General features: G+C 47.9%; 1 protein-coding gene across 1 annotated transcript in view; it reads right to left on the bottom strand.

Annotated features, from left to right (window-relative positions):
• Window positions 1-297: 297 nt before the first annotated feature.
• Antxr1 (ANTXR cell adhesion molecule 1) overlaps window positions 298-25,975 on the bottom strand; it is a 200,140-nt gene continuing 174,462 nt past the window's right edge. The window contains 2 exon segments of the mRNA XM_028853686.2: window positions 298-3,647; window positions 3,650-3,848. Of these exon segments, the coding sequence (XP_028709519.1) occupies window positions 3,589-3,647; window positions 3,650-3,848 (258 nt within the window). The 3' untranslated portion in view covers window positions 298-3,588.

The raw sequence follows: 25,975 nt of genomic DNA, 5'->3' as shown, positions 1-25,975 counted from the left end.
ATGATAGCTATTTTGTTTAAAGTATTTTACACTTATTTTGTGTCTGTGTGTGCATGTATGTGGGTGACTGTGTGCTTTAGTGTGCGCGTGGAGGTCCGAGGACAGCTTTTAGGAGTGAGTTCTCTCCTTTTACCACGTGGGTCCCGGGACTTGAACTCATGCTGTCAGGCTTGGCAGCAAGCCCCGTCACCAGCGGAGCCGTCTCACGAGCCTGCTCGAGATTTTCTTGTGACCCCAGGGTAAGCACTTGAAAAACGTGTACTTTCTTTTTATGACAAGCACACAAACAACAAGTCCGATAGCTGATTTTAGGTATTTATTATCATTATTTAAAAAAAAAAAAAAGCAACTTCCAGGGTATACCATTGTACAGGTTCAGCCCAGTCTCCTACAGCATGGTACAGTGATGACAGATCGTTCATAACAATGACTCAGAGATGCTGAACATCCATAACTAAATTATCATAGAAAAAGAGAAGAGTTTAATGTTACGCGCATTCAGAAATCATATTCTAATTCTTTTAAATTGGTTCTCCAAGCATGATAATGTAGCCAGACTCAGATAACTAAGACGACAGCTGACCAGAACGCTCCCTTCCCTTCCTCCTGGTGAGTATGAGCAGGCTTTATATGGCTAGGAAACAAATTCCACCCATTTTACACAGCATTAATTCCTTCTGCTCCTGAACTGCTGGTCAGTATCTTACGGTTGTTCTTTGATGGATTTTCCACCATCGCATTGTGTGCAGGTGGCAAGTGCAGATCATTTCGGCTCCTCCTAAGGGTTCTAGTGAGACCCCCCACCCCTGGCTAGAGAGCCAAGACTTTCCATTTGTTTATGGGTGGCTTTGTCCCTGGTGCTGGGGAAAGACAGCTCTTCTGTTTCACAGAAGTGTACACCAAGCTCCAGGCAGGACCTTGTTGCGAGCGAGCGAGCGAGCGAGCGTCAGCAGAGGGACTGACTGCAGTTCTCAGCAAGGCTGTCACTGATGTGTAAACAGGGCGTCGTCAGTTCAGTAACTATTTGTACAGTAAAGCATTATGGTCATGGGGAACGAACAAGCACAGCTTGGTAGAGTGACCTGCCGTGAAATATCACTGGCTTTAATAATTTACTACAACTGTCCTTTTTATTCACACCTATAGGACGTGCTTCCATCTGTCACGTGGAATATGAATATATACAACACAATTTGGCTTTTATATAAAAAAAAAACTTCATAAGGACAATAACAAGGGGCCAAACAAATAACACGTGCAGTTTCCTAATTACAACCACCATCTCCTGTCACTTACAGGGAATGACACAGGACCGATGGACTTTGGAAACCAGGCAGACTTCTCCTGCCCAGAGTAGCCTACTATGAAAGGTAGTAACCTTGTTCATTTTCTAGAAACTTCTAACCATAATTCTGAATGACCAGGGAAGACATATTGGGTCAATTCTAAGGTCAAACCTTGCAAATTCTTCTCAGAATCACCACGTATCAACATTCCTTATTCCTCAGACACTTCGCCACGACCTCTTGGAAAACTGCACAGGGCTCAGGGTGGCCTGCTCTTGGGAGCCTGCCGCCTTCCCCGGAGCCCACTTTTGTTGAACAGCAACGCCAGCATCTTGGTTCGGACTTTCTTGTGGCCACACAACCGTGCAGCCGTGGTGGGGGGTGGCCTGTTTTGCACCGCCAGCGGTCAAAACAGTGGCCTTGGGGGCTCCTCGTAGGTCCGCAAGCTGCGAGTCTCCGGAGCCCATTCTCCTAGGAATGGTTTTCTGGGGCCCAGCAATGTCACCACAGGTGGCTGAGACATTCTGGCCCTTGTTAACGAGGGACTACACTAAAGAAGCTTTGTTCTAAAAGTGAACAGCGCAGGGCACAGTAGGAGGGAGGGAGGTCGCTTTCCTAAGTCCTGAAAAGCAGGGAATGGCAACCACAGGGAGGAGGGTGAGGTCTGGGTACACTTGGGACATCATGATCATGGACTTGGGCACTCCTAGGTCGATTTTCCCCAGACAGTACCTTTTATGCTGGTGGCTCCCTCATTCTCCTCTGCTTTTCTAAGGTATTGGAAATAGTGTTTATCTCTGTCAATTCTAACTGATGACTGACAGGCCATTAGAGCTGTGGTTGGAAGTATTAGGGGAAAATATCATTGGGCTAAACTGAGAAGTAGTGCTGAGACTGATTAATAATGTCTGCCTTGGGAACAAGAATTGGTGCCTATGGAATGCACCACACCTGATGCCTCTGTACTAAACAAACTGAAAGAATGAGGCTAACTTGAGTTCTTAAGGGATCTTTGTAGACCACAGCCCAATGCCCAAAAGCTTGTATTTATTTTATATCTTTTGTTCAAGGGAAGAGTTTAGAGTTTTAGGAGCCTGAGACAGGAATTTCAGGGTCCATGGAAAACTGAGGGTGGAAGCATGATTTTGGATGGGCTGTACACTGCCTTTGACAATGACCTCTGTTTTCACGGTTGGGTGACAATGTCCAGGGTTCACGTGAGGCTGTTAAAGGCAGCTTCAGAATGATGTGGAGGAATGGGGTGGGGGTTTCAGGTAGAGCTTTTCTGTGTTACACACAGGGTGTTTTTCCCCTTGCTTAACAACTGGTAATATTTGTGAGTAGACTGGAGGGCCACGGAGAAATACCTGCCTCTGTACAAAATGGCCTGTTTCAGAGGGAATCAACTGGGGATAGTTTTCCTATCAAGTCAGGACTACTGTCTCTCAGGTGGACTTGGAAATCTCTGGTGTACTGATGATGAAGGACCTTGTGATCTCATGTGGAAGGGACCATGTGATCAGCTTTGATCTATGCCAAAACCAAACCTTGATGTTCAAGGTGAATCATTAGCAGGCTGCCTTTGACATGATAAGGCTTGGTGATTTAGGGACTGTGCCTGGCTGAAGGAAGCCACCTCTAGAGTAACAGCTGGAGGCTCCCATCGACACTCCATCCGTGCTAAGGACCGACTCTGCTAACTTCTCAGCATAGCAACACACCTTTCCCGTTGCAAATGCTGCTTCCCTCCTTCCTGGGAAATGGGGAGGTTTGGGAAGGAGAACAGAGCATGCGTTCTTTTTTTAAGACAACCTGCAGATCCCACTGGATACCTGCTTGATGTACTCTAGGGACGCCACACCTTTCAGAGTTGCTGGGCGGTGCCCAGGTATAAGGATGGTCTGGTTCCCAGTTCAAGGGTCAGGAGTCAAGTCATGGAGGAAGGTGGCACTTAGAATCTCAGCCAGGTTAGTTCTTATCCAATGCTGCATTCCATTCTCAGAAATTACTTTCTTCCTGGTCTCCATGGGGCATGATCTGGTTGAGAGCATCTTGGCAGTGTAGCCATCTCTGGAACCTTCTTCTAGAGGTGAGAGGTCACAGGCTAGAAACGTGACTGCAATTGTCTCATCGTTTGCCTTCAGGCAGTCCAAATTTCCATTTCATTCTGCCCGCCACGATTTGCTTTTAAATCGTGCCAAGCCAGTCACCGCTCACCACCTTGGGCTGGGAAGATCTTTCTGAGAGCAGAGGAGCCTCCTCCTGGAGTTTCTCAGGCAGCCCAGAGCACAGACTTTGGGTTCTAGACAGAAGGCCTTGGAGGAGGTCGGGAGGGAGGTGGTGCCCTGTTAGGGGGTGGGCCTGAGGAGGAGGGGGGAGAGTGGATGGTGGGGAGGGGATTGGAGGAGTGGGGGCACTGGGGGCTGGGGGAGGGCAGTGGGGAGCAGGGGGTGGGGGCGTGTAGATAGGAGCAGGAGGTGGGGAGCTGGGGTGGTAGGTGTTGTTAAGGGGGTACTTGGCTGCCTGAGTATTTTTCACCCTGGTGAAGTTGATGCAGCGCCCCTGGAAGAGAATCAGAGAAGGACCATGAATGGACACCTTAAGACATCAGGTGCTGAATCTGTGAGGGACAAAAGACACACTGACAGGCTGCTGCGGACCCGGGGACCTGATACCACATTAGCCACTGGTCTCTTTGAATCCATTACACTTCCTGGGATGGCTGGGTCAGATTGTCACAATTTGTTTCCTTACACAACCCATTTCACCTTCTTGGGTAGGGAGAGGGAAGATGGCTGACGCTAGCTGGACCATAACATTATGGAGGGCGCCACATTTACTCTTAGCCTGGCCTGTAGAGTGTGACCAGCATTCCCTTCCCTGGAAAGACGCTGAGGTTGAGAAACAAGTCCCTTTCCCAGGCCCTTCACACCAGGCTGCCTCTCCCCCGCCACCCCACCCCCGGTCTGGTCACAGGTCTCTCTCTACACCTGTGCTTGTAAGGAATTCAACAGAGATATTTCATTGCTAAGCGGGTATGTCTCTCAAATTTGGCTTCTTCTTCTTCTTTTTTTTTTTTTTTTAATGTGTGGCTTCCTAGGTACCTAGTAGGACAATGCTGAGAGACCCCTGTGTCCTCTCCCCAGACTCTGGAGAGGACAGAGCCTGAAGCCAGCCTGAAGTAGCTCTGCTATGCCCTCTGTCTTCTGTCACCAGGCGACAGGCCCCACACCTGCCCCGTGGCAGCCTCTTATGCATGTCACCAGCTGTGTGAACTCCCTTCATGTTCCTGATAAGCTCCTCCCATGCCCCCAGCAGGCCAGACCATGGCTACCCTGTGTGCTCCTGGCCTCCCTTAGCTTCTCAGGCCATGGAGCCTCTGTGGCTGTCTACCACATGTCACAGAATCTTTTTCCCTCCAAGGAAGGCCTTGGTGGGGGTCACCTCTCTGAGCATGCCCTTCTTTTTCTCCTCCTGTTCATTCATCCACTGCTGGGACAGAGCACAGCCTCGATGTCTCTCCACACTGAGACAGAGCCTGTAATTCTAGCTCGGTGGAGGCATGTCTAGAGAGGCCCCGGCTCCCCACGTCAGACCCAAGGAAGGGCCAGAAGGGGAACACAGAGGGTCAGGCTGTAGAATTTAAGGAACAAGGTGTGTGTGTGTGTGTGTGTGTGTGTGTGTGTGTGTGTGTGTGAGAGAGAGAGAGAGAGAGAGAGAGAGAGAGAGAGAGAGAGAGAGAGAATCCTGACACTTGGCCTGTGATGATCCAGCAAGCCGCAAGCTTGTGAGGGATGGGAGATGAGGCCAAGAGAAGCTCTTCTCTCCTGTGTGCCCCATCTTTCAGATCATATGTCCATCTTCCCAGGTGACTCTGGCCTCAACTCTTTATGTGCTTTCTTGGGTATTTTTCTACTTACTGTCTTTAGCACACACCATAACCTACACACTGCAGGTGTTTTCTCTGTAAATGCTTAACCTCTCATGACAAGAGGAGACGCTGCTTGCTGGGCAGTGGTGGCGCACGCCTTTAATCCCAGCACTCAGGAGGCAGAGGCAGGTGGATCTCTGTGAGTTCGAGGCAGCCTGGACTACAGAGTGAATTCCAGGAAAGGCGCAAAGCTACACAGAGAAACCCTGTCTCGAAAAACCAAAAAAAAAAAAAAAAAAAAAAAAAAAAAAAAAAAAAAAGAAAGAAAGAAAGAAAAAGAGGAGACACTGCTTTTCTACAAGAAGAAACCTCCCAGGATGCTTTGAGTGGAAGGTCAGGAGAGTCACAGTCAGAATGGAGTTGTCTGAAGCCACTTGGGAAAAGCAGAGGCTTTGGGAGCATTAGCAATGGTCTAGAAATTTCTTTCCAAGACATCATGTTTGCCAGAGTGTCTGGGTCAGAAAGGACCAGACCTGACCAGACTGTATCTGTTTGGGAACTGTGATGTCCCACACCTGAGTCAGCACCTGAGTCCTTGGTGTGGGCATGTCACAAGATGAAGCCAGGGCCAAGCTTTACTGGGTCTCTTTTGGGGCTCCACTAACTACAGCAACCACCTGGCATCTTCTCACTTTCCTTCCCAGAGCTCCCAGCTCTGGCCAGCTTTAAGGATGGACACCACAATGATAAAGTCTTCACTGGCCAGGTAGCTCTCTTTTACAGTTGAGGGGAGCTAAGCCCTGCTACAATTTTCTAATGACATTGTATAGGGCTCTTTCCTTCCAGACGTTATGGCTGTCTGTGATAAATTCCCACGATGACAACTCAGAGTCGGATCTCCTGAGCTACCTACTCTGTCTTCCTTCCTAGACACCTATGCACTAACGGCTTTGGGAACCTTGGCCCCTTTAAAGACGGAGATTCTGGACTGCTGGAGCTGAGGTGAGGTTCGCCTCTGTCTTCAGCTCTGAGAGTTGCCTCTGGACCAGTTCTGAAACTGACACACAGCTTTCCCTAGAGCTTCTTCTGACCACAGGCTCAGGAGCTCCGGTCCTCCACCAGTGTCTGCTCAGAGCCCATGCTGGGGGTGCAAATCTATGATGTGGACTGGGGCTCTTGAGAACACCGGCCGCTTACAGGCACGGTGAGAGTCCTTTTGCCACCCTCAGGGAAGGGTCTGGAACAGTGGTGGTCTATGTACCACATTTGGGAAACAGCTGAATTTAGTGCTGCCCTCTACTGATGGGAAAACAGATGTTGGAGGCAAGATGGCCTCGCCTGTGCTAATATGCAGCTGGAGGCAGCATCAGTCTGACTCCAATAATTAGTAAACGGAATACGTGAAGCACAGGAGGTGATAGAAGCAGCCGCCGTGACTCCTCCTGCCTTCCCGTTGCTATGTAACCGCTGTCACTCATTTCTTACAGGACCTCCCACAGGGCTTTGCACATGCAGCTGACAGATGATGTATTTGTACTTATCTTACCTAGGGAATGTGCAACACAGCACAAACGTACCCTCGGGCAATGTACAGTAAGACCGGCTCTTCAAAGAGTGACGTGGCTCCTGAGAGTTCTAAAAAGCTGGGCCACAGGCGCCAGCACAAACCTGAGACTCTCGGGTGCATAGCTGGCCTAAAGATTACTTCACAGGGCATTTTCTTTCCCATTTCACTCTTATTTTTTGCTTGTGAGGGGATAATAGAAAGGCCAGATGTCGTTAGTGTTGTACACGCCAGCAGATCTCCAGTGTTTGGTTAAAAAGGTTGCTATGGTGACCAAAGCTTTCTCTCATGATACTGGCCCTTGCAGCTCAGTTTAATTCTCTGCAGCACTGTTTCTGGGTGGTTTGAGTCATATCCAAGGCTGGCCTTGACCTTAGTTTACCTTGCCTTCTTCATTAACAAAAGAAGAATGTCATTTTTTTTTCCTACACACTAGTAGCACATGCTCTGATAGAATTTTATTTTTTAACTTTATTTGTGTGCACAGGTGTTTAGCCTGCACGCATGTCTGTGCACCGTGTGTGTGCCTGGAGGTTTAGAAGTTGTTAGATCGCCTAGAACTGGAGTCACAGATGATTGTGAGCTACCATATGAGTCCTAGGAATTAAACTGAGGTCCTCTACAAGAGCACCCATTGCTCTTAACCACTGAACCACCTCTCCAGCCCCTTTGGTAGAATTTTAAGAAGGCCTGGGAATATACCTGAGTGGTAGAGCACTTGCTGAGCATGCATGAGATCTTGGGTTCAGTCCTCAGTACCATACACACAAAAAAGTCCAAGAGGAACTATCTTGTAAAACAATGGATAGTTATCAGAAATCCCCCTCCCCCCACATCATCTTCATCTCTGAGGCATCCGCGAGCACGTTAAAACGCCGTGAGCTAGGCGTCTCAGGCCTATTTAAATAATTTGTTCAAAACCACCCAGGCAGCAAGGCCAGGTGGGAATAAAGCCTAGTTCTGCGTGGCTCAGGAATGCATTCTTTTTACTATTATCCTGAATATGAATAATAAGTGCAAAAAGATTCCCGAAGGACCAATGGCTAGCTTTACACAGTGCAGCGCTTGGACACAATCCACTAACTCGCTACACAGATGTGCGAGGTTGATTCAGAATGTAAGTCTGTCTGCTCAGTTCACTCTCTAGTGTCCAGTTCTTCAATGGCTCTATTTACAGTAGAATCCACAGCCTCCGATGTCATAAGGTCCTATGATGCTGGCTTCACTCGATCTGCAGGACGTCCATCCGGTCTTGTCCTAAGCTCTGTGGATACGTTTCAATGAAACGAACAGCACAGTACTTGGTGCTATTTTCAAACAGCTCCCAGGCAGCCTCAGGGTCTCTCCTTGAAGCCGGGGCTCCTACTAAGATCTCAAGGTCCAAGTTGTCACTTGACATTCTTTATATAGCTGTGGGTCTTTGAGCAGGAGATCCTTAAAAGCTCATATAGTCCTCCTAAGTTCATTTTTTAGAAGTTCAGGGTATGATAACAGGGCTACCTAGCCATCCTTAAGTTATCTTACTGTGGCTCTCCTCAGTTCCTGGGGAGACATCCTATGAGGATGAGGATCCTGTGTGTTCTCTTTGGTCTTTCCCAGCCTCTTTCGGCATGGTTTCTTGTAGCCCAGGCTAGCCTTGATCTTGCTATATTGCCAAGGATGACTCTGTTTCTATTCCCAACTGTTGGGCTTTCAAGCACGGACAGCCACATATAGTTTTTATGTCATTCTGGGGATGGAACCCAGGCCTTAAATTTTTTTTTTTTTTTTTAAAGATAATTGTCCTCCCAGTAAATGCCTTTGCCCAATTATGGGATAGTTGGGATGCAAGGTCTGGTTGACCACATTCAGGTTTTCCCTTGGATTGTAGAGGGTATAGAGACAGGGAGCTAGCAGTGTAGGACTGTGGTTTTCCAGGGGCTTCGTTTGGTCCCTAACACACTCTTGCTGTGAAAGCTGGGGAAAGTCACCATCTCTGAGGCCCTCACTTCCTTGGTCTTCTGCTGTGGGACGGTCTGTATGTCAAATCTGTTGCTCTGATTGGTCAATAAATAAAACACTGATTGGCCAGTGGCCAGGCAGGAAGTAGGTGGGACAAGGAGAGAGGAGAATTCTGGGAAGCAGAAGGCTGAGGCAGAGACACTGCCAGCTGCCGCCATGACCAGCAGCATGTGAAGACGCCGGTAAGCCACCAGCCACGTGGCAAGGTATAGATTTATGGAAATGGATTAATTTAAGATATAAGAACAGTTAGCAAGAAGCCTGCCACGGCCATACAGTTTGTAAGCAATATAAGTCTCTGTGTTTACTTGGTTGGGTCTGAGCGGCTGTGGGACTGGCGGGTGACAAAGATTTGTCCTGACTGTGGGCAAGGCGGAAAACTCTAGCTACAAATGGCGCCCAACGTGTTGGCAAGAGTTTCTACCTAAAACCTGAGAAAAGATTCTAAAACGGAGCTAAAAACAGCTTCCTAATTGTCTCTCTCAAATGAGCAGCAGCTGCCGGTTTGAGCTACTGGCGGGTTCCTAGCGTGCGAGCTCCGTCTGCAGTATGGCGGGAATGAGGCCTTTGCAAGTGGCACATTAAGCTGCATGGTGGATTTAGCCTTTGCTAGTACAAAACAAAAAGAGGTTTCTGGGCTACATGCTGCTTGGATAAAAGCACAGACCCACGATGGCTCTCAGAGCTGGCGGAAAACGTACCACCGCCATGTTGGAAAGCTGAAGTGGGAGGAGCCAGCAGCCACAGCGCCGTTTCAGGCTTAGAAGGCTGCAGTTTAAAGCAATAGGCTCAAGGTAATATAAAGCATAAGCCACATAAAGATGGCTACCACACAGAGAATCTGGATTATGTTCTCTTTGATATTCGTAACTGAAGAGAAACATTTGATTGCAAAAGCTGTTGAGTTATGCCAAAATGTATATTTTAAAGGTACCTTAACTTCAAAATTTGGATGTAAGGATATGTTGCTTTGGAAAGGAGGCTCTGTTTTTGTTTCTACAGAAAGCCAGAGGCTATGGATTTGTTCTAGATTAAGATACATCAGGTTTGACCAGCCAAGACCACCTGAAAGGTCTTCCAAGGTCGCCGATGACACCATGGCCCAGGTGACCCAACATCCAGAATCATTTCAAGGCAATTGGCTCAGATGATACAGTCTCACGGACTACTCCATGATCCTAAAATTTTCTTTGTGTCCCCATAAGATACAGCGCCCCCCTCCAGCAGGAAGTAGTAAGAGAAGCTACGCCCAAATTCCCAAATATACCAAGCTGACTTTGGAAATGTGTAAAAGTTAAAACCTTCCTTTTTAAAAAAAAGAAAGGGGAAGTGCTGTGGGACGGTCTGTATGTCAAATCTGTTGCTCTGATTGGTCAATAAATAAAACACTGATTGGCCAGTGGCCAGGCAGGAAGTAGGTGGGACAAGGAGAGAGGAGAATTCTGGGAAGCAGAAGGCTGAGGCAGAGACACTGCCAGCTGCCGCCATGACCAGCAGCATGTGAAGACGCCGGTAAGCCACCAGCCACGTGGCAAGGTATAGATTTATGGAAATGGATTAATTTAAGATATAAGAACAGTTAGCAAGAAGCCTGCCACGGCCATACAGTTTGTAAGCAATATAAGTCTCTGTGTTTACTTGGTTGGGTCTGAGCGACTGTGGGACTGGCGGGTGACAAAGATTTGTCCTGACTGTGGGCAAGGCGGAAAACTCTAGCTACAGTCTTCTGTACTGGCTAGATGTGTCCAAGGGCCCTCAGCCCTGAGCTCTATGGTCCACCAGATCTGGGTGGCTGCAGAACACTCTGCCTGCAATGTAATTGGATTCTTTCGGGCAGCCAGTTTGCACATCTTTGCATGTTGCTTAGTTTGGCTAGCTCCAGTCCTTTGTACTGCATATCTTCCAGCTGTTTGTTAGGTTTCTGAAATAGTAGGAAACTGGAAATTTCAGCATTGGAAGCTTCACCTTCTGTTCTTAGGCAACTCTGTTGAGGATTCAAGCTGCCCCCCCCCCCCCCGAGTTCTGAGTTTGAGCTGTGGGATGTCGGGGAGATGGGAGAAGAGCTTGGGGGTGACTGTGTGCAAAGAATGTGCCAGGGGTGAGCTCATGTATGCTGAGTGTTAGGAAACATCTGGCTATCAGGCACGCTCAGCAGAGATGGAGTTGGCCTTCGGAGATGGTTAAAAATATGCCATGGCTCCCACAAATTAAACCAAATAGTTTCCTATGAACAGAGGTCATTCAAGGAAATTGGATTTCACAGAGAGAATACTAAAGTAATCATGGAAAAAGTGTAACATACAAGCCAAGTTTCTACAAATACCTTTTCTCTGGCCTAGTTCTCACATGCACTGTCTTGTTGGGAGGGCTATAGGTATTCCTCAAGTTACAAAAGGATTAGCCTTCCAAAGTTTGTTTGGAGCTGGCTGTTTGGGATGGGGGTTGGGAAAACCAATCTTGTGAAGAAAGTCTGGTTCTCAGGCTAGATCACAAAGCTCACTGGCTCACTGATGTCCACTGATGTTACTTGAAGTTGGTGCTCTAGTGATGCTTCAGGAGAGATGACATCAGAGCGACATCTTCTCACCTATGCCTCTCTTCACTCCCTGTCACCGCATCCTTTCCCAAGTGGTCATATCATCTATCAATCAAAGGGGGCTTCAGGAAGCACTGAGCAAGCATCAAGATCTGGCCCTCATGAGGATACAGTCTAGAGGTGGAAACAGAGTCAATGACACGATCTATAATGTCACCACCATTGATTGGACCAGAGGTAGGCGCCTAACCTGGGCTGTGTCAGTAAGATTCTCTCTCCTGGTAATCAGAATATCCAGGTAGTAAAAGGCAGGCAGATAGAACCAACCCTGAGATTAGAGGGAGTGGAAGTGAGGACTGGGGTAAGGAGGACACCATCTTCTGTGCATCACAGAGAAGCAGAGAGGCCATTTCAAACCCCCGACTGTCCCCCATTCTCAGTACTGCCCATCTAAAACTGGGGTCAGGTAGTAGATAGGTCTCCCAGCCCCGCCTTTCCTTTGATATACTGGTTTCCACATAAATCTCCATATAGAAATATACATACATGTGTATGCACACACATATGTAGAAGCATATAAACTGTGCTTGTAACAAGTGTCCACACTCGTTCCGTTTTCTTCCTGCTTAAACCCTTTAGTGTCTTCTCCCCGCAGGACACCCAGGCTCTTAGCACGAGCTATGCCTGGCTCCTCTGAAGCTCTCTGGCCTACTTTCTCTTCTGTCTTTGAACCCTACACTTCAGTGTTGATCCACCATCTCAAAAGAAGACACTGGCTTTTCTCGTGACAACATTCACATCACAGGTCCAGTTCCGTGACAGAGATAAACAGTACGGGTATTGCGTCAGCCCTGGGCAAGAGAAAGCGTGCTGTCGGGGGCGGGTGGGGTGGGGTGGTGGGGAGCAGGCAGTCGGCTCCCCCCTCCTCCTCGGGCTCGGCTAGTCTGTGATACATTTCCTCTCCTAGCCTGCTTTTTATGTGCTGTCCGGGAAAAGCATCCAAGGTCAACTCTCTTGGTTATTTGATTCATTCTGCTGACACACGAGCTGGCGTGCTCTCTGTAATCAGGTCTTTTGATGCCAGAACTAAGGGTGAGATGAAAGCATGAAGGAAATATTTGGTAACACGAGGAAGCTAGAAAAATGAAGGGGAGGGTGGAAATAAGATGGCCCATCTTTAGCAAGACACATACGCTTTGTCAGTAATTACTACCGAGATAGGATTTATTTCAGATGAATCCTCCTTTTACCCGACTACAAAGTTCTGTATGTGTTCTATATTTGTTGAGAACTTGGAAAATACATGCAGGGAAGGGAAAAGAAACATAGGTAACAGGATTCAAAACCATCTCTGTGCTTTTTCTTTTTAGAGAGGACCAACACTCATAGAGTGCACGTATTTACGACAGCCGAATCAGGCTGTGTAAAAAATGAAATAATACGCTATGGTTCTCGCTCCCTTTATTCTGCCTCTTGCACCCAGGGCCTTGTGCATGCTTGGCAAGGGCTCCACCACTGAACTAGGTGCCAAGCCCTTCACTTCCCTCCTATTTTCTTGCTTTATAGCACAGATGCCCACCACTTACCCTAACCATATCTGCCCCTTTCTCCCCTCCTCTCCCTCATCTTTCCCCAATGTCTCTCCTTTCTTGCTTTAGGTACCCTTCCCCCCATCCTTGAGTCCAATTAGTACTGCCCGTGTGCATGTGGCTGTGGGGTATTCACTGGGGTATGGGGAATCGTCCAGTGGTCACCTCTCCCTCCATAGCCAATAGCTCCTCAGTGGTGGGCGTGGCTCCGGAGGCCCCACCCCCACGCTGGGATTTCTTACTCCTCGTGCCCAGGTCCTGTGCTTCTCTGACATTTTCAACCTTCTCTCGCACGGAAGCAACAGGTGCAGCTGTTGATGTCTTTACTGCGAGGCAGTAGGAATCCAACTCTCTGTACTACAAATGACGCTGTGCTTAAAAGACAGGTGTGTTTGCATTTACCCATCAGTCAGGAAAGCAGAGTCACCGGGTTAGCTAATGTGCATTAGAACAGGTGTTTTTTTTTGTTTTGTTTTTTTTTTTTTTTTTGGTTTTTCGAGACAGGGTTTCTCTGTGTAGCTTTGCGCCTTTCCTGGAACTCACTTGATAGCCCAGGCTGGCCTCGAACTCACAGAGATCCACCTGGCTCTGCCTCCCAAGTGCTGGGATTAAAGGCATGCGCCACCACCGCCCGGCTAGAACAGGTTTTGATGCTATTATTGTCAACTTTTCGCCTAGAAACACGGATAATAACTTGTAGCCTCAGTGCTATTTTATGGTGATTTCAATTACAGTTTTATGAGGGGAAGGTTTTCAGTGTAATAGTCAGAGGGGACAGAATTGTTTCTCTGGTGGTTATTTCATGCATGAAGGTTATGTTTATATCCATCCTTAGTGACGAACAGGTTCATGGGCTCTGCTCACTTCTCTACTGGGTTGTTGTTCCCTTACAATTTTGTAAATAACTCACTGAATCCAGCTAGTGCTGCCCACATGTGCACAGGTGTATTGTCATCTGCTGGAGCCTGGTCAGCCCAGCAGGGTTGAAGAAGACAATGCTCCTGCCCAGGAGCTGGGGGTGTAGGCTGTGTACCCCTCTCCACCTGTACTGGAATACTCACTGGCCTGATCATATGCAGGCAACCACAGCTGCTGTGAGTTTATGAAAAGTGTCTTTTAAATCCTAGTTTGCTGAGTCTGAAAGTGTAAAAATAAAGATTTTTGATATACAGCAAGATGATCATATTTATAGGTATTTTTAGTCACATTAAATAATTTTCTATCCAATTGATAGTTTTAAAAGGAATCTTTAAGCCTGGTATACTGGCACATGCCTTTAATCCCAGCACTTGGGAGGCAGAGGCAGGCAGATCTCTGTGAGTTCAAGGCCAGCCTGGGCTACAGAGTGAGTTCCAGAACAGCCAGGGCTATATAGTGAGACCCTATCTTGAAACAAACAACAGAGTAATATTTAAAGACTTAAATATTTTTGTGATGAGTCAAATTCATATTTTTCTTTATTTTGATCTGCTAACACAATACATTTTATAATTTTTCTAATGAAAGTTATCTGAATATTGAAGTAAACTGGAAGTTCTAGAATCATATAATTAACCTTTGATTTTGTGTGTGTGTGTTATTTTATACACAGGAAATCTAAAAGCCTCCGTATCTGAGTTGAGACTCCTTTTGTTACTCTTAATAAAATACGGTCACGTGCTGACTGTTTGTGATGTAAAGATCAGTCAATGATATTCACATTTCCAGAGAACTTATACAGAACCCTTTTTCAGTTCTACGGATCTTGTTTTGCTTTCCACTAATTTGTTCTTACACTAACCGGCTCCTGGCTTCTGATTTCTGGGGGTTTCTCATCTTCTTCCCTGAGTTTTAACCCATCTGGGTTAACTTTTTTTCTCAGCTAACAACGAAGGACTTCAAAGCTTGTAAACCATGAAGATTTTCCCTGTGGTGCTCTGGTATCACTGCTTTCTAGATGCCTGCTAACAGCAGCTTGGACTTGCTTGTAGGTCCAACGGTAATTTGTGAGTGTTTTAAACTTGTGTTTTCTACGAAGTAGAGTTTACTCCATCACTACTAAAATTCAGTGTGTGTGTGTGTGTGTGTGTGTGTGTGTGTGTGTGTGTGTGTGATGTTGGAAAAATGTGGCTTATAAAAATTTTATTTTTCAGATTTTTGTGTGGCTTATGCTATAGTTGATTTTAAACAATAATGTGGATTCTCTATGTGAGGGGCACTGGCAAATGGTTCTCCCCTGGGAAACCCTCCCCACTCTGTCAGCTTGGTCTTGGCAGCCCAGGGGTGGGGAGGACTCAGTAACTTTCTCCCTTAATATTTTACACAATTACACTTGCTCAAACTTGACTTTGTCGTTCCAGTCACTGGGCCACCCAAGAGCAGCAGGGAGGGACCCCTCTCACAGCCAACTGGGCAGAGAATTCCTTTTGCTCTCTGTGGTTTCGGCTTGTCCAAGAAGACACTACCCTTAGTTTTCCTTTCCTATCCCCTGCCACTCCCTCAAGGACAGATGTCACCTGCACCTCTGTCCCTCAGATCCTGATGGCCTTGGCAAACCTGAACAAGAGCATGGAATGGAAAGGGTGTGCTAGCCTTGAGCCTGGAAGTTTCTTTTCCTGGTTTCAACACCCTGGGTTTTAGCTCTGGGCTATTACACTCCAAGGAGCCATATGAGGCCCACGGAGGCACAGAACGGTGAAGGAAGAAGCCCTGTGGGATTCCTAGAGCAGGTAGTTCTGGGGACTTCAGCACCAGCCACTGTCTGTTCACAGCTTCACAAGAAATCTCAGATGACAGCTATCTAATGTTGGAACTGCTCACACCAGAGAACTGGAAAACAAAATTGTAAGCTTCAGTTACGCCAGTACATTTTAGAATAATGAATCGTGAGCAATACTGAAGGGACAGGCCCTTATCTTTGCCTAGCAGGTGCAGGCACAGCTCAGGGAAGCTGGTGTCAGAGCTGTGGTCGGCTTCTCCTTTCCTCTGGAGTCTGAACTCAACACTTCTCAAGGCACCGCTGCCTGACTGGGTAGGACTTACACCCCTGACCACTGGGAGGAAGGCAAGGTTGTCAAACAACAGAAGGACGCAACCTCGATGGTAACCAGAAGAGGGGACTCCAGTGGTAACCAGAAAACACAATCCCAACAGTACCAGAAAATACAGCCCCAGTGGGAACCATGAAGTACAACCCTGACAGAAAACAGAGCATGCAAATCCGACAGCAGCAGAAGATGGGACACTGACAATACCCAGGAGGTGTGACCCAACAGCAGCAGAGATGCAACACTGACAGTACCCAGAAGATGTGATCTGACAGCAACACTGACGGTCTCCAGAAGATGCAAATCCAATGATTAATAGAGATACAATCCTGACCATACTTGGAAGCCCCAACCAGACAGTAATCATGTTAAATTCCTCCTGCTCCCTTAATGCCACCTTTAGTACATATTTGGAAACTGAGGCTGCTGTGGCACAGAGAATGCTGACCCCAGAGAGGGCTGGGAAAGAAGCTGTAATGTTGAAATCTGCCAGTGGAAGGTCACTCTTCTAACCTGGGCCTGTGATACTCAACCACTTACTTCTGTGTCTCCTGTAACTAGAGTTTTCCTGCCTTGCCCACAGTCAGGACAAATCTCTGTCACCCACCAGTCCCACAGCCACTCAGATCCAACCAAGTAAACACAGAGACTTATATTGCTTACAAACTGTATGGCCGTGGCAGGCTTCTTGCTAACTGTTCTTATAGCTTAAATTAATCCATTTCCATAAATCTATACCTTGCCACGTGGCTTGTGGCTTACCGGCATCTTCACATGCTGTTTGTCATGGCGGCTGCTGGCAGTCTCCTTCCACCTTCCTGTTCTTTCTTTTCTCCTCTCTGTCAGTCCTGTCTATACTTCCTGCCTAGCCACTGGCCAATCAGTGTTTTATTTATTGACCAATCAGAGCAATTTGACATACAGACCATCCCACAGCACTTTGTATATAGTCTTGTATTAGGTTAAAACCTTCTCATTTAGACAAAAAGGGGGAGATGTAGTGGGTATCCATTCCTGCTTTGATCTGGAAGTTCCAACCCCCATTGAGGCTTCGGCAACAGTCAGGCCTACAAGGCGGGGCCAAGGGAGGCACCGAGAGACCTGAGATCTGGATGGGCCAGTGCGCTCTCTGTGCCTGGACCCTAGACGGTGGATGTTGACCGAGCAGAGCTCCAGAAAACACCGCTGGACTATGATACACCTTCCCCAGACCCTGCGACCTACCTGTCCCTTCATTTGTAAGTTGCTCACTAAATAAATCTTTCTTTTAACTACATGGAGTGGCCTTGATAATTTCACCAATAGTCTCCAGTACAGCAGCTCAGGGTCAGGCTCTCAATACTTCAGTCATGCGTGCTCAGGGACTCAAAGTGCCAGTGTGACTGAAGTGGTCTTTAACTACAGTTTAACAAGTACTACAACAGAAGGGAAGGGCAGTAAGACAGGGTCATCTGCACCTCAAAGATGGTGAGTGAGCTGTCTCATGGATCTGTGAAAAGCTGGCCTATCCATGTCTGACCTATGCATAAGTTACACTAAATCACTTTTCATGTAAATCAAAGTTTTTATATGCCCAAGTTGAGAAGGACGTCGATGGACAGTCAGAATACCATTGTAAACAAGAAAGAGAAAATGTATCAGGTGACATACAGTGGTTTTACACTCTCCAAATCTCATCAATATGCAAAACTGTGACAAGTTCTGTTGTATTCTGCCCCTGCCACCGAGCCAAGTGCCTTTTTAAAAACATTCATTTATTTAACATCTGGACTGCAGCCTCCCGTCCCTCCTCTCCTCTCACTCCTGCGGTCCCCTCCACCACCCTGTCCATCCCTTCTCCGTATTCGACCAGGCAGGCCTCCCATGGTCTTCAGCAAAGCATGACATATCAAGTTGCCATAAGACCAAGCACCTCCTCTGTATTCAGGCCGGGCAAGGCAATCCAGCATGAGGAATAGGTTCCCAAGAGCCAGTCAAAGCACTCAGGACATCCCTGCTCCCATTGCCAGGAGTCTCACATGTAGACCAAACAACACACTGTCACATATATGCAGAGGACCTAGGTTGGTCCCATGCAGACTTCCTGGTGGTTGGGTTCAGATTCTGTGAGTTCCCATGAGCCAGGCCATGTACATTTTTATGTATTTATTTACTTGAGAACTGGCCCAGAACTCGACTTGTAGGCTAGGCTGGCTGACTAGTGAGGCTCAAGGATTTGCTTGTCTCTACCCCCCTAGCCCTGGGACTTCAAGTGTGCACCAGCAGGTCTATTTAAAAAGTTGTTTATTTTATGTGTATAGGTGTTTTACCTACATGGATTTCTGTGCACCACTTGTGGGATTGGGTGCAGAGGTCAGAAGAGGGAACTAGATCTCCTGGAACTGGACTTACAGACAGTTGTGAGCCACGCATGTGGGTTTGGGGATTCAAATCCAGATCCACTGGAAGTGCAGCCAGTGCTCTTAACCAATGAGTGGTCTCTCCAGCCTCTCAGACTTTTTTTTTTTTTAAATGGGTATTCTGGGAACTGGACTCAAGTCTCATGCTTGCAAGGTAAATGCTCTATTGACTGAGCTATCTTTCCAGCCCTATTTATAGAACTCAGTTCTGAAAAAGTATGTGTGTGTGTGTGTGTGTGTGTGTGTGTGTGTGCTCGATCAGAGAGAGGGGATCAAGGGATTCTGACCAAGAGACCAAAGTGAGACCCACTAAATAGGGATTAGGTCTAAAAATTCAGACCTTTCGGGGTGAGAAGACAAGGGCTCAGGCAGATTCGTGGGCAGTATTTTGGAGGAGGGTTAGGTTGGCAGCATTTGTTGGAGGAAGGAACTTGTAATGAATGATGACCCAGCATGGTGCACCCTAAACACTGTTTAATTTTGCTCTTGTAAACCCCAGTGGCTGGCACTGAACCATCATCTATTCATTGGAGACATGAAGTTCAATGTGCACTCCACGGGTCCTGCCAAGTTGCGTAGGGGTGACTTTGCCAAAGAGTCTGGTTTCAATTGTCCTTCTGGATGGGTCTCAGAAATGCCATTGCTCTAATGCACTTTTCTACGATTTAAGAAAACACCGTGGCACAGTAGACGGAGGGGATTCTGAGCCAGGGGGAATGGACTTTGCTCTGTCTTCCTGCTCTCATTTTCTGTCCTTCGCCATCAAGTTTCTCCTCTTCCTCTATGGTCCAGTTGAGGGCCTCTAAGTACGTAGACCTATCATTAGTGGAGTATTTCTATGTATTATTTTATTTATGTTGTGGTATTTGCCTAAAAATGTTGGTGCCAGAGATAAACTAAGATTGCTCAGCCAAGAGCATTATTTAGCTTGGATATGAAAATGTAAAATTATAAGATTGTGATTCATTGGGTACATAGCTCAGATCGATTCCCACTCTCATGTCTGAAGGGAGTAGCGTTCTTCCTCTTCCTCCTCTTCTTCCTCCTCTTTCTTTTCTCTTTCTTCTTCATCTTCCTCTTCTTCATCATCATGAGTTCCTCCTCCTCTTCTCCTCCTCCTCTTCTTCCTTCTCTTCTTCCTCCTCCTCCTTTCCCTCCCTCTCCCCATCTTCTCACAGGTTGAGCAATGGCATCTTTAGGATAGCTTCTTTCCCTATGCCTGTAGGCATTTAGAATGTTTCCCCCAAAGCAGAGATAATACTGATTTAAAAAGAAAAAGAACACTTTTGCGTTTGTGGTTGCCATACTGTTGCCAGTTAATGGCTTCAGTATAGACCGTGTTTGTTCCCCTCAAATTTGCACAATGAAATCCCTAACAGGATGGCATTTGGAGACAGGGTTCCTGGGAGTCAACTAGAGTTTCACGAGGTCATGAAGGTGGGGCCCCAGGATGGATCAGTGCTCTGAAAAGCAGAGGCAACAGGAAGCCTATTCTTTCTCCACATGTGACACCGTGGAAAGACCATGTCACAGCCTGCAGGGAAGCCCTCCCCAGAATCTGAGCATGCCAGCATCCTGATTGCCAGCCTCTGGAAATGGGAAGAGATAAATGTGTGTTGCTTGAGCCACCCAGCTCACAACTTTTTGTTATTGTGGACTGAGCAGGTGAGATGGGCACCTTCAGTGACTGTGTTCTGGCTAGGGTCTCAGCACGTCTCACATGTACCATTGTCCAGTCCCACACAGGGACCAGTTGCCTGGAGTGAGATCCAAAGTCACAGTCTCACTGAACCCTCCATTCACTAAGTCCTGACACTGGACCAGGCTTGGTACTCGTTGCTTGGCACGCATCTCTGACTGTTGGGTAAATACTGCTACCCTGACTTGAAGGGCAGGAATGTCTCCGAAGGCCTAAATAATGTGTAAGGGAGTCACACACTGAGGGAGGAATCCAGCTCTGTCTTTCTTTTGGACTGGAATTAGGGGACAGCACAGCCTCCCTCAGTCCTCCACCGAGATTTGCTCTTGGCCCCAGTCCTCTTTGCCCCCTCTCCCCTTTTCACGGCACTGTTCTTCCTTAAGAACTTCAGTGCACTCCAGATACTTTTCCTGGAGCAGAGCCCTGGGCACATCCCTCATGCCTCTCCCTCATAAGTCCTCTGCGCTTCCATCGCGACAAGTCTCTAAACTGGTCCCCGAGACTGATGGTGGTGGTTTCTTCATAGGTTTAATCTTTTGTTTTTTTAAGGTTTAATTTTTCTGTGGACACAAAAGATTACAAGGGCAGAGCTGGACAACTGTCTACTGTTTCTTTTCCCTTCTTTAACAGCAGAGACTGAGCTGCACTGGGCATGGGACCATGTTTCCCAGCTTGCCTTGTACAAGGTGGTTAAGAGGAAGTAAGTGATGCCAGAGAACCGACCCAGTTGGTGGTGATGGGTGTGGCCTCCTTCACAACAACGTGGATGAAAGCAGAAGAGATATATACAACTCTAGGCTATGTCTTAAAAATAAGGGGCATAGCCTTTCCTTCCATTCTTGGGATTAGGACCACCCCTAGAGGCTGGTGGGATAGCAAGGCAGAAGGCCTCTGGGCCCCTGCCCACATGGAGACACCATATTGACCATCTTGTTTGGATTTGTTAATTTGAGCTTTTGCTGGATCAGCTGACTCTCTATCAAAAATTATATAATTCAAGAAAGACACTCCTAATGAAAATGTTCCATTGCAAATGCAAGGCCAGAGCACTAGGCATCTGGGGGCAATGGCAGTCTCTCACAGTGACATCCTGGGGCTAGGCAGAGCTTTGGGGGGGGGGCTTCCTAATTTTGACGAGGTAGCTGGCTGTCCAGTGGGAGCCCTTGACTAGTGCATGGCTTCATCTGTTCTCAGGTGAGCTTGCTGTGATCCTGCATGCCTCCTACACTGAACACAAAGACACAGCTCTCCGGAGCCCTGTGGGCTCACAGATGACATCTGCAATTGCATGGTCAGGGACATGGAAAATTTATAGCACCAAGAATCTGGGATTCATCTAGGAGCATTAATTTAAATTATCCAACCTCAAAATTGTTTTCAGGCCTCAACTAGGTTCCAATATTCTTCTCATTATGAAACCATGTAAAGCTGGGCCTGGAGTGAACCTGCGCCCTGGTGCCGACCAGGCTCATTCTGTGGTTTGGGAGACACCTCACCAGTTCAGCATCTGTGATGACCAGGCCGAGCTGATGTTCTCCAGAAATCACTCATTACACTCCCAGTTAGAGTCCACAAAGACTCGTTAAAAGGAAGACCTGCCTTAAACCCGTTAGAAAGGGGCAGGGTGTAAAGGACAGTAAAGTGAGTTTAAACCTGACAAATCAACAGTCTTGATAATTACTAAACAAAGCCAATTTGGGTGGTGGTGGCTGAGTGGATGGGTAGCGGAGCTTAGGACTGCAGGCATGCTAGGTAGGGGCTCTGTTGCTGAGCTGGGTGCCCAGTCCTAACTCATCTCAGGAAGGGACTCTGCTGGTGTTTCCTGTACCACCCAAGTGACGGTTGTCTGCACTACCATACAGGCTCACTGCAGGCCCTGGCTTTACACAGCTTCATAATGAGGGAGAATACTATAACCCAGTGGGGGCCTGAAAACAATTTTAAGGTTGGATAATTTAAATGAATACGCCTAAATGAGTGGTATCGCCTGGTCTCTGCTGGCTGCACAAGGCCTTAGGAGGAGGGCAGAAGCCGATCCAGGTGCCTGTCTGTGTTGTGGCTCCTCCCTCTTACTCCAGTTTACAATATCTTCCGGTCACTGCTTTGGATCCCACATTCTCCTCTTCCAATGAGCTGAGACATTTGGGACAGGCGTGACCTGTGTGTCCTCTCTGTCTTTATGTCCAGCTCCATGGCCTTCTTCAAATGACTGGCCATTCACTGGGCTCTGACTCACAAAGGACAGAGAGGGAGCTGGACCTCGCAAGGCCTTCCAGAAACTAGCTCGGGAGTGAATTCAGCCAGTGAACCCAAATAACCCCGAGACTCCTGGGAGAGGAACGGTGACCTCATGCTTAGTAAGACCAAGGCTGCTCAGCCTCTGGAGACCCCACTGCGAGTGGGAGTGGTTTGGCCCACTGTCCCTGCTGAGACTGTGGTCACTGATCACCTCCCATCTAACTAAGAAGGAGGTTCCTGAGGCCGACAGATGTGGCTGGGAAGGGAGGCCGAGGAATGAGCGCAGCTGGGGGACAGTGTGGGAAGGGCCTGATGGTCCTGAACTGCTCACTGGTTCTCTGGAAGCTTTTGCTGTGAAGTAGTGAAATTCTGAATGAAGGAAACAGCAAAAGGGACGCCTTGTCTCGTTGTGGGCCAAAGCCATTTCCACCTGGTGCCTCTGTGTTTTCCAGCCTTTAGTTTTGAAGCTCGGCACCTCATCATGATATCTGGTGTTAAGCCTCAAGAGCAGCACCAGGCACCTCTCGGTGTTCAGTTAGTAGGCTGTCTGAGGGAGTTGAACGATGCTGTGGAGCTGCAGAGGGACCCCAGGGGTTCCCATCCTATCCCGTCTCTTCACGTCTCCCTGCTCAGGAGCTGTACAGCTGCCCCTGTCACATGCCCCAAAGGCCATAGAGTTCTACCCAGGCAGTGGAGCCAGCCAAATTGAGACCGAAACTTCTGAAACAGTGAGCCAACACCAACGCTTCCTCCTGAAGATATTTTTCTCAGGTATTCTGTTGTGACAACAAAAGCAGACACAGCCTAGGTCTCTTGTCCTGAGACATCCTCTTCTCATCCCTACATGTATGATGAGTTCAGAACACCCCCGGGTTTGATAATTACAAATCGAGGAGTCCTTTGGGGACATCTAATGGAGATGCCTCTTAAGACACCAGATGTTAGCAAGAGAAAGTCCCTAGATATAGGCATCGGCCAGTGAGGGGATTATCAGAGTAATTATCTACACCTCTGAGGCCATGCCATGGGCTTCAAGGACTATCAAATCTAGTGATGGTAGAGGTCTGTGAAAAGGGACATGGGGATGGGGCAGGCAAAGAGATCAAAGTATACAGAGAGCTGAAGGCGGGCTCAGTGGTTAGCACAGGGGCTGAGCCATCTTGCTGGCCTGAAAAGTGATGTTTTCAAAGGCGCCAGAAGCCCCAGGCAGACGCTTTGGAGGATGAAGAAGAAGCAGTGTGTGGGATCTGAACTAGGTACTGCATGAGTCTAAGCTCTGCCCCGTAACTGTCCAGCACATCCTGTAATCCCGCAGGCTTGTGCAGAGCGCCTGAGTGAGTGGCGGGGCCAGGGGCCTCTGGATGCAGAACAAGCCAGGGTTGCAGTCCCAGGGTCCAGCTGTCAGGGAGGAGAGTCATCAACTGTGCTTCCTCGGTAGTCAGACACAACCTGACTCCTGACGGGGGCGATATCTGTGTGGACCCGGGGTGGGGAGGGGGTGGGAGCAGAGGTCAGGCTCCTGACTTCCGCCACTGTTCTCCGCCTTGCTTTTTGAGACAGCTTCTCACGGAACCTGGGATTTGCTGACTCAGCGAGGCTGACTGGCCAGTCAGCCTCAGGCGTCCGCCTGCTTCCACATCCCCAGTGCTGGGATTACAGGTGTGCACTACTGTGCTTGGTAAGCAAGCAACAGACAAAAACAGCAAAGCTCTGTATTCTGGAAATCCAACTCCAGGCTCTATCCTTGCATGGCAAGTACTTTTCCCAGCCCTCTCCCCAGCCCAGGCGTGGTGTTTTTTATGGGAGGAAAAGGGCAATCTCCAAAGTCTGCAGGCATCGACATACCTTCTGAGGAGATCCTGAGTCATTTGGGCCTAGTTTAATTGTATTTATTTTTGGTTTGTTAATGCAGAGATCACCTAGAGTCTGTACTGACACAGGTCATCTGTGAAAGATCGCTGATACAGTGGCCTGGTTTTATTGTCACTGTAGAGATGGAGACAGAGACCCTGGGCATACTGTCACAGTGGACAGCAGCCACAGTGACTGGACGTGACAAGGTGGGGGTGACCACACTCGCTCTTCACGTGCCAGGGTTGAAAGCTCACAAGTGCACAGAGCATGGGTTTTGTTCGCTCAGTACTAACAGCTGCGAGTCTGAGCACACCTGTGTGCTCCCAGGCTGAACAAATCGGCTGTGATCTTCAGTTCCTTCCTACTCAAGCTCTACAGGGACCGAGTGCCAGTTCACAGTGACCCTAAGTGGAAGACAGCTTTCCTCTTCTCTCTCCTGCCCTCTCCTCCAGACATGCTCTTCTGCAGCTGGCCTTGAACTCATTATGTAGCTGAGGATGACCTTGAACCTCAGAACCTCCTGCCTCTACCTCTTGAGTGCTGAGATCACAGGTGTGTGCTACAAACTTTTCTTTCTGCAGGGCTGGAGATGGAATCAGGGCCTCATGAATAGTAGGCACGCGCTTTAGCAACCGAGTGTGTCCCATCCCCTGGAGAGCCTTTCCTCGTACTCCACAGGGTCTCCAGGCTGTGGAGCACGATAACAGAACCAGGCTCCTTCTAAAGGTTAGTCACAAAGGCTTTCTTAGAATACACAAGTGGACCCCCTTTCCCTCACGTCTTAGTATGAGAATGGAACGAGACACTTTGCGCAGCCTTGGTGCAGGAAGGAGGAGCTTGGACCTGCCTCAACTGAACGTACCAGGCTCTGCTGACTCCCCATGGAGAGACTTGCCTTGGAGGAGGTGAGAATGGGGGTGGGTTGGGGGGGAAGGCTGGGGGTGGGTGGGAGAGGGAAGACAGGGGAATCTGTGGTTTGTATGTAAAATGAATAGAAAATTTCTTAATACAAAATTTATTTTAAAAAAGCGACTATAACATTGTAAGTTAAAGAAAATACAACCTTATGGAAGGTGCCAGACCATGTAAAAGCAGTCCATGTCCCACTATTCTAGAGCTCAGTCTGTCCTCCTGAACAAGGGTCCTGTGTCTGTGCAGGGCACTCACCCTGTTCTGAGCCAGGGCCTGTTTCTCTTTACCCCCTTCCTCACTGCAGTGAACTCCAAGGTTATTCATGACCCCTCCTGCTTTTGGGCATTCTGCTGGGTCCAATAGTCTCTGGGGGAAAAATGTGTCCTAGGGTCGCCTCTTTGTAACTAAAAAACCGTCACCATTCTTTTAGAGAACAAGAAGCCATAGACCTTGCAGTAGGGACACTTGAGGACAGTGATGGCCTGTCACACAGGAGCTAGCATCTGGGAAAACATCACCATTTATTCTAGACCATGAAGGAATAGTGAACATGGATCCTGGCCTGTCTGCCAAAAGCATTACATCATGATGCTCTGTCACTGGGTGAGAGCAAGATCATAAACCAAATGAAGCTTGAGCATCACACCAAACCTCTGAGTCCCACTCCTGGGAAGCCATTCAGTAAGGAGAGTAGCCAGAGCCCAAAGAAGATGTGATTGCGTCTATGAGAACTAGCTGCAGAAGCAAGGGCAGAGGCAGATGTGGCCACTACAGAGAACCCTGTGTGTCCCCATGTGACCAGTGCCCCCATCCCCTCATTTGGTCTGGATTCTTCCATCTACAGAGGTCTAACTGAGATATCAAGCTCATGGATCTAAAGCCACATCTCTAAGCCTGTTTCTTCTCCTCTGTCTCTTTAAATTACCACTTCTTTCCTCAAAGAAAAGCAATTAAGGGCATCAAGCATTATGGATAGGAGAGAGGACTAAAAGAAAGCTCT

Source organism: Peromyscus leucopus, chromosome 3 (genome assembly GCF_004664715.2).
Source record: "Peromyscus leucopus breed LL Stock chromosome 3, UCI_PerLeu_2.1, whole genome shotgun sequence".
Taxonomy (NCBI): Eukaryota; Metazoa; Chordata; class Mammalia; order Rodentia; family Cricetidae; genus Peromyscus; species Peromyscus leucopus.
The sequence above is the reverse complement of the archived record's forward strand: the minus strand, read 5'-3'. Positions and strand labels throughout refer to the sequence as shown.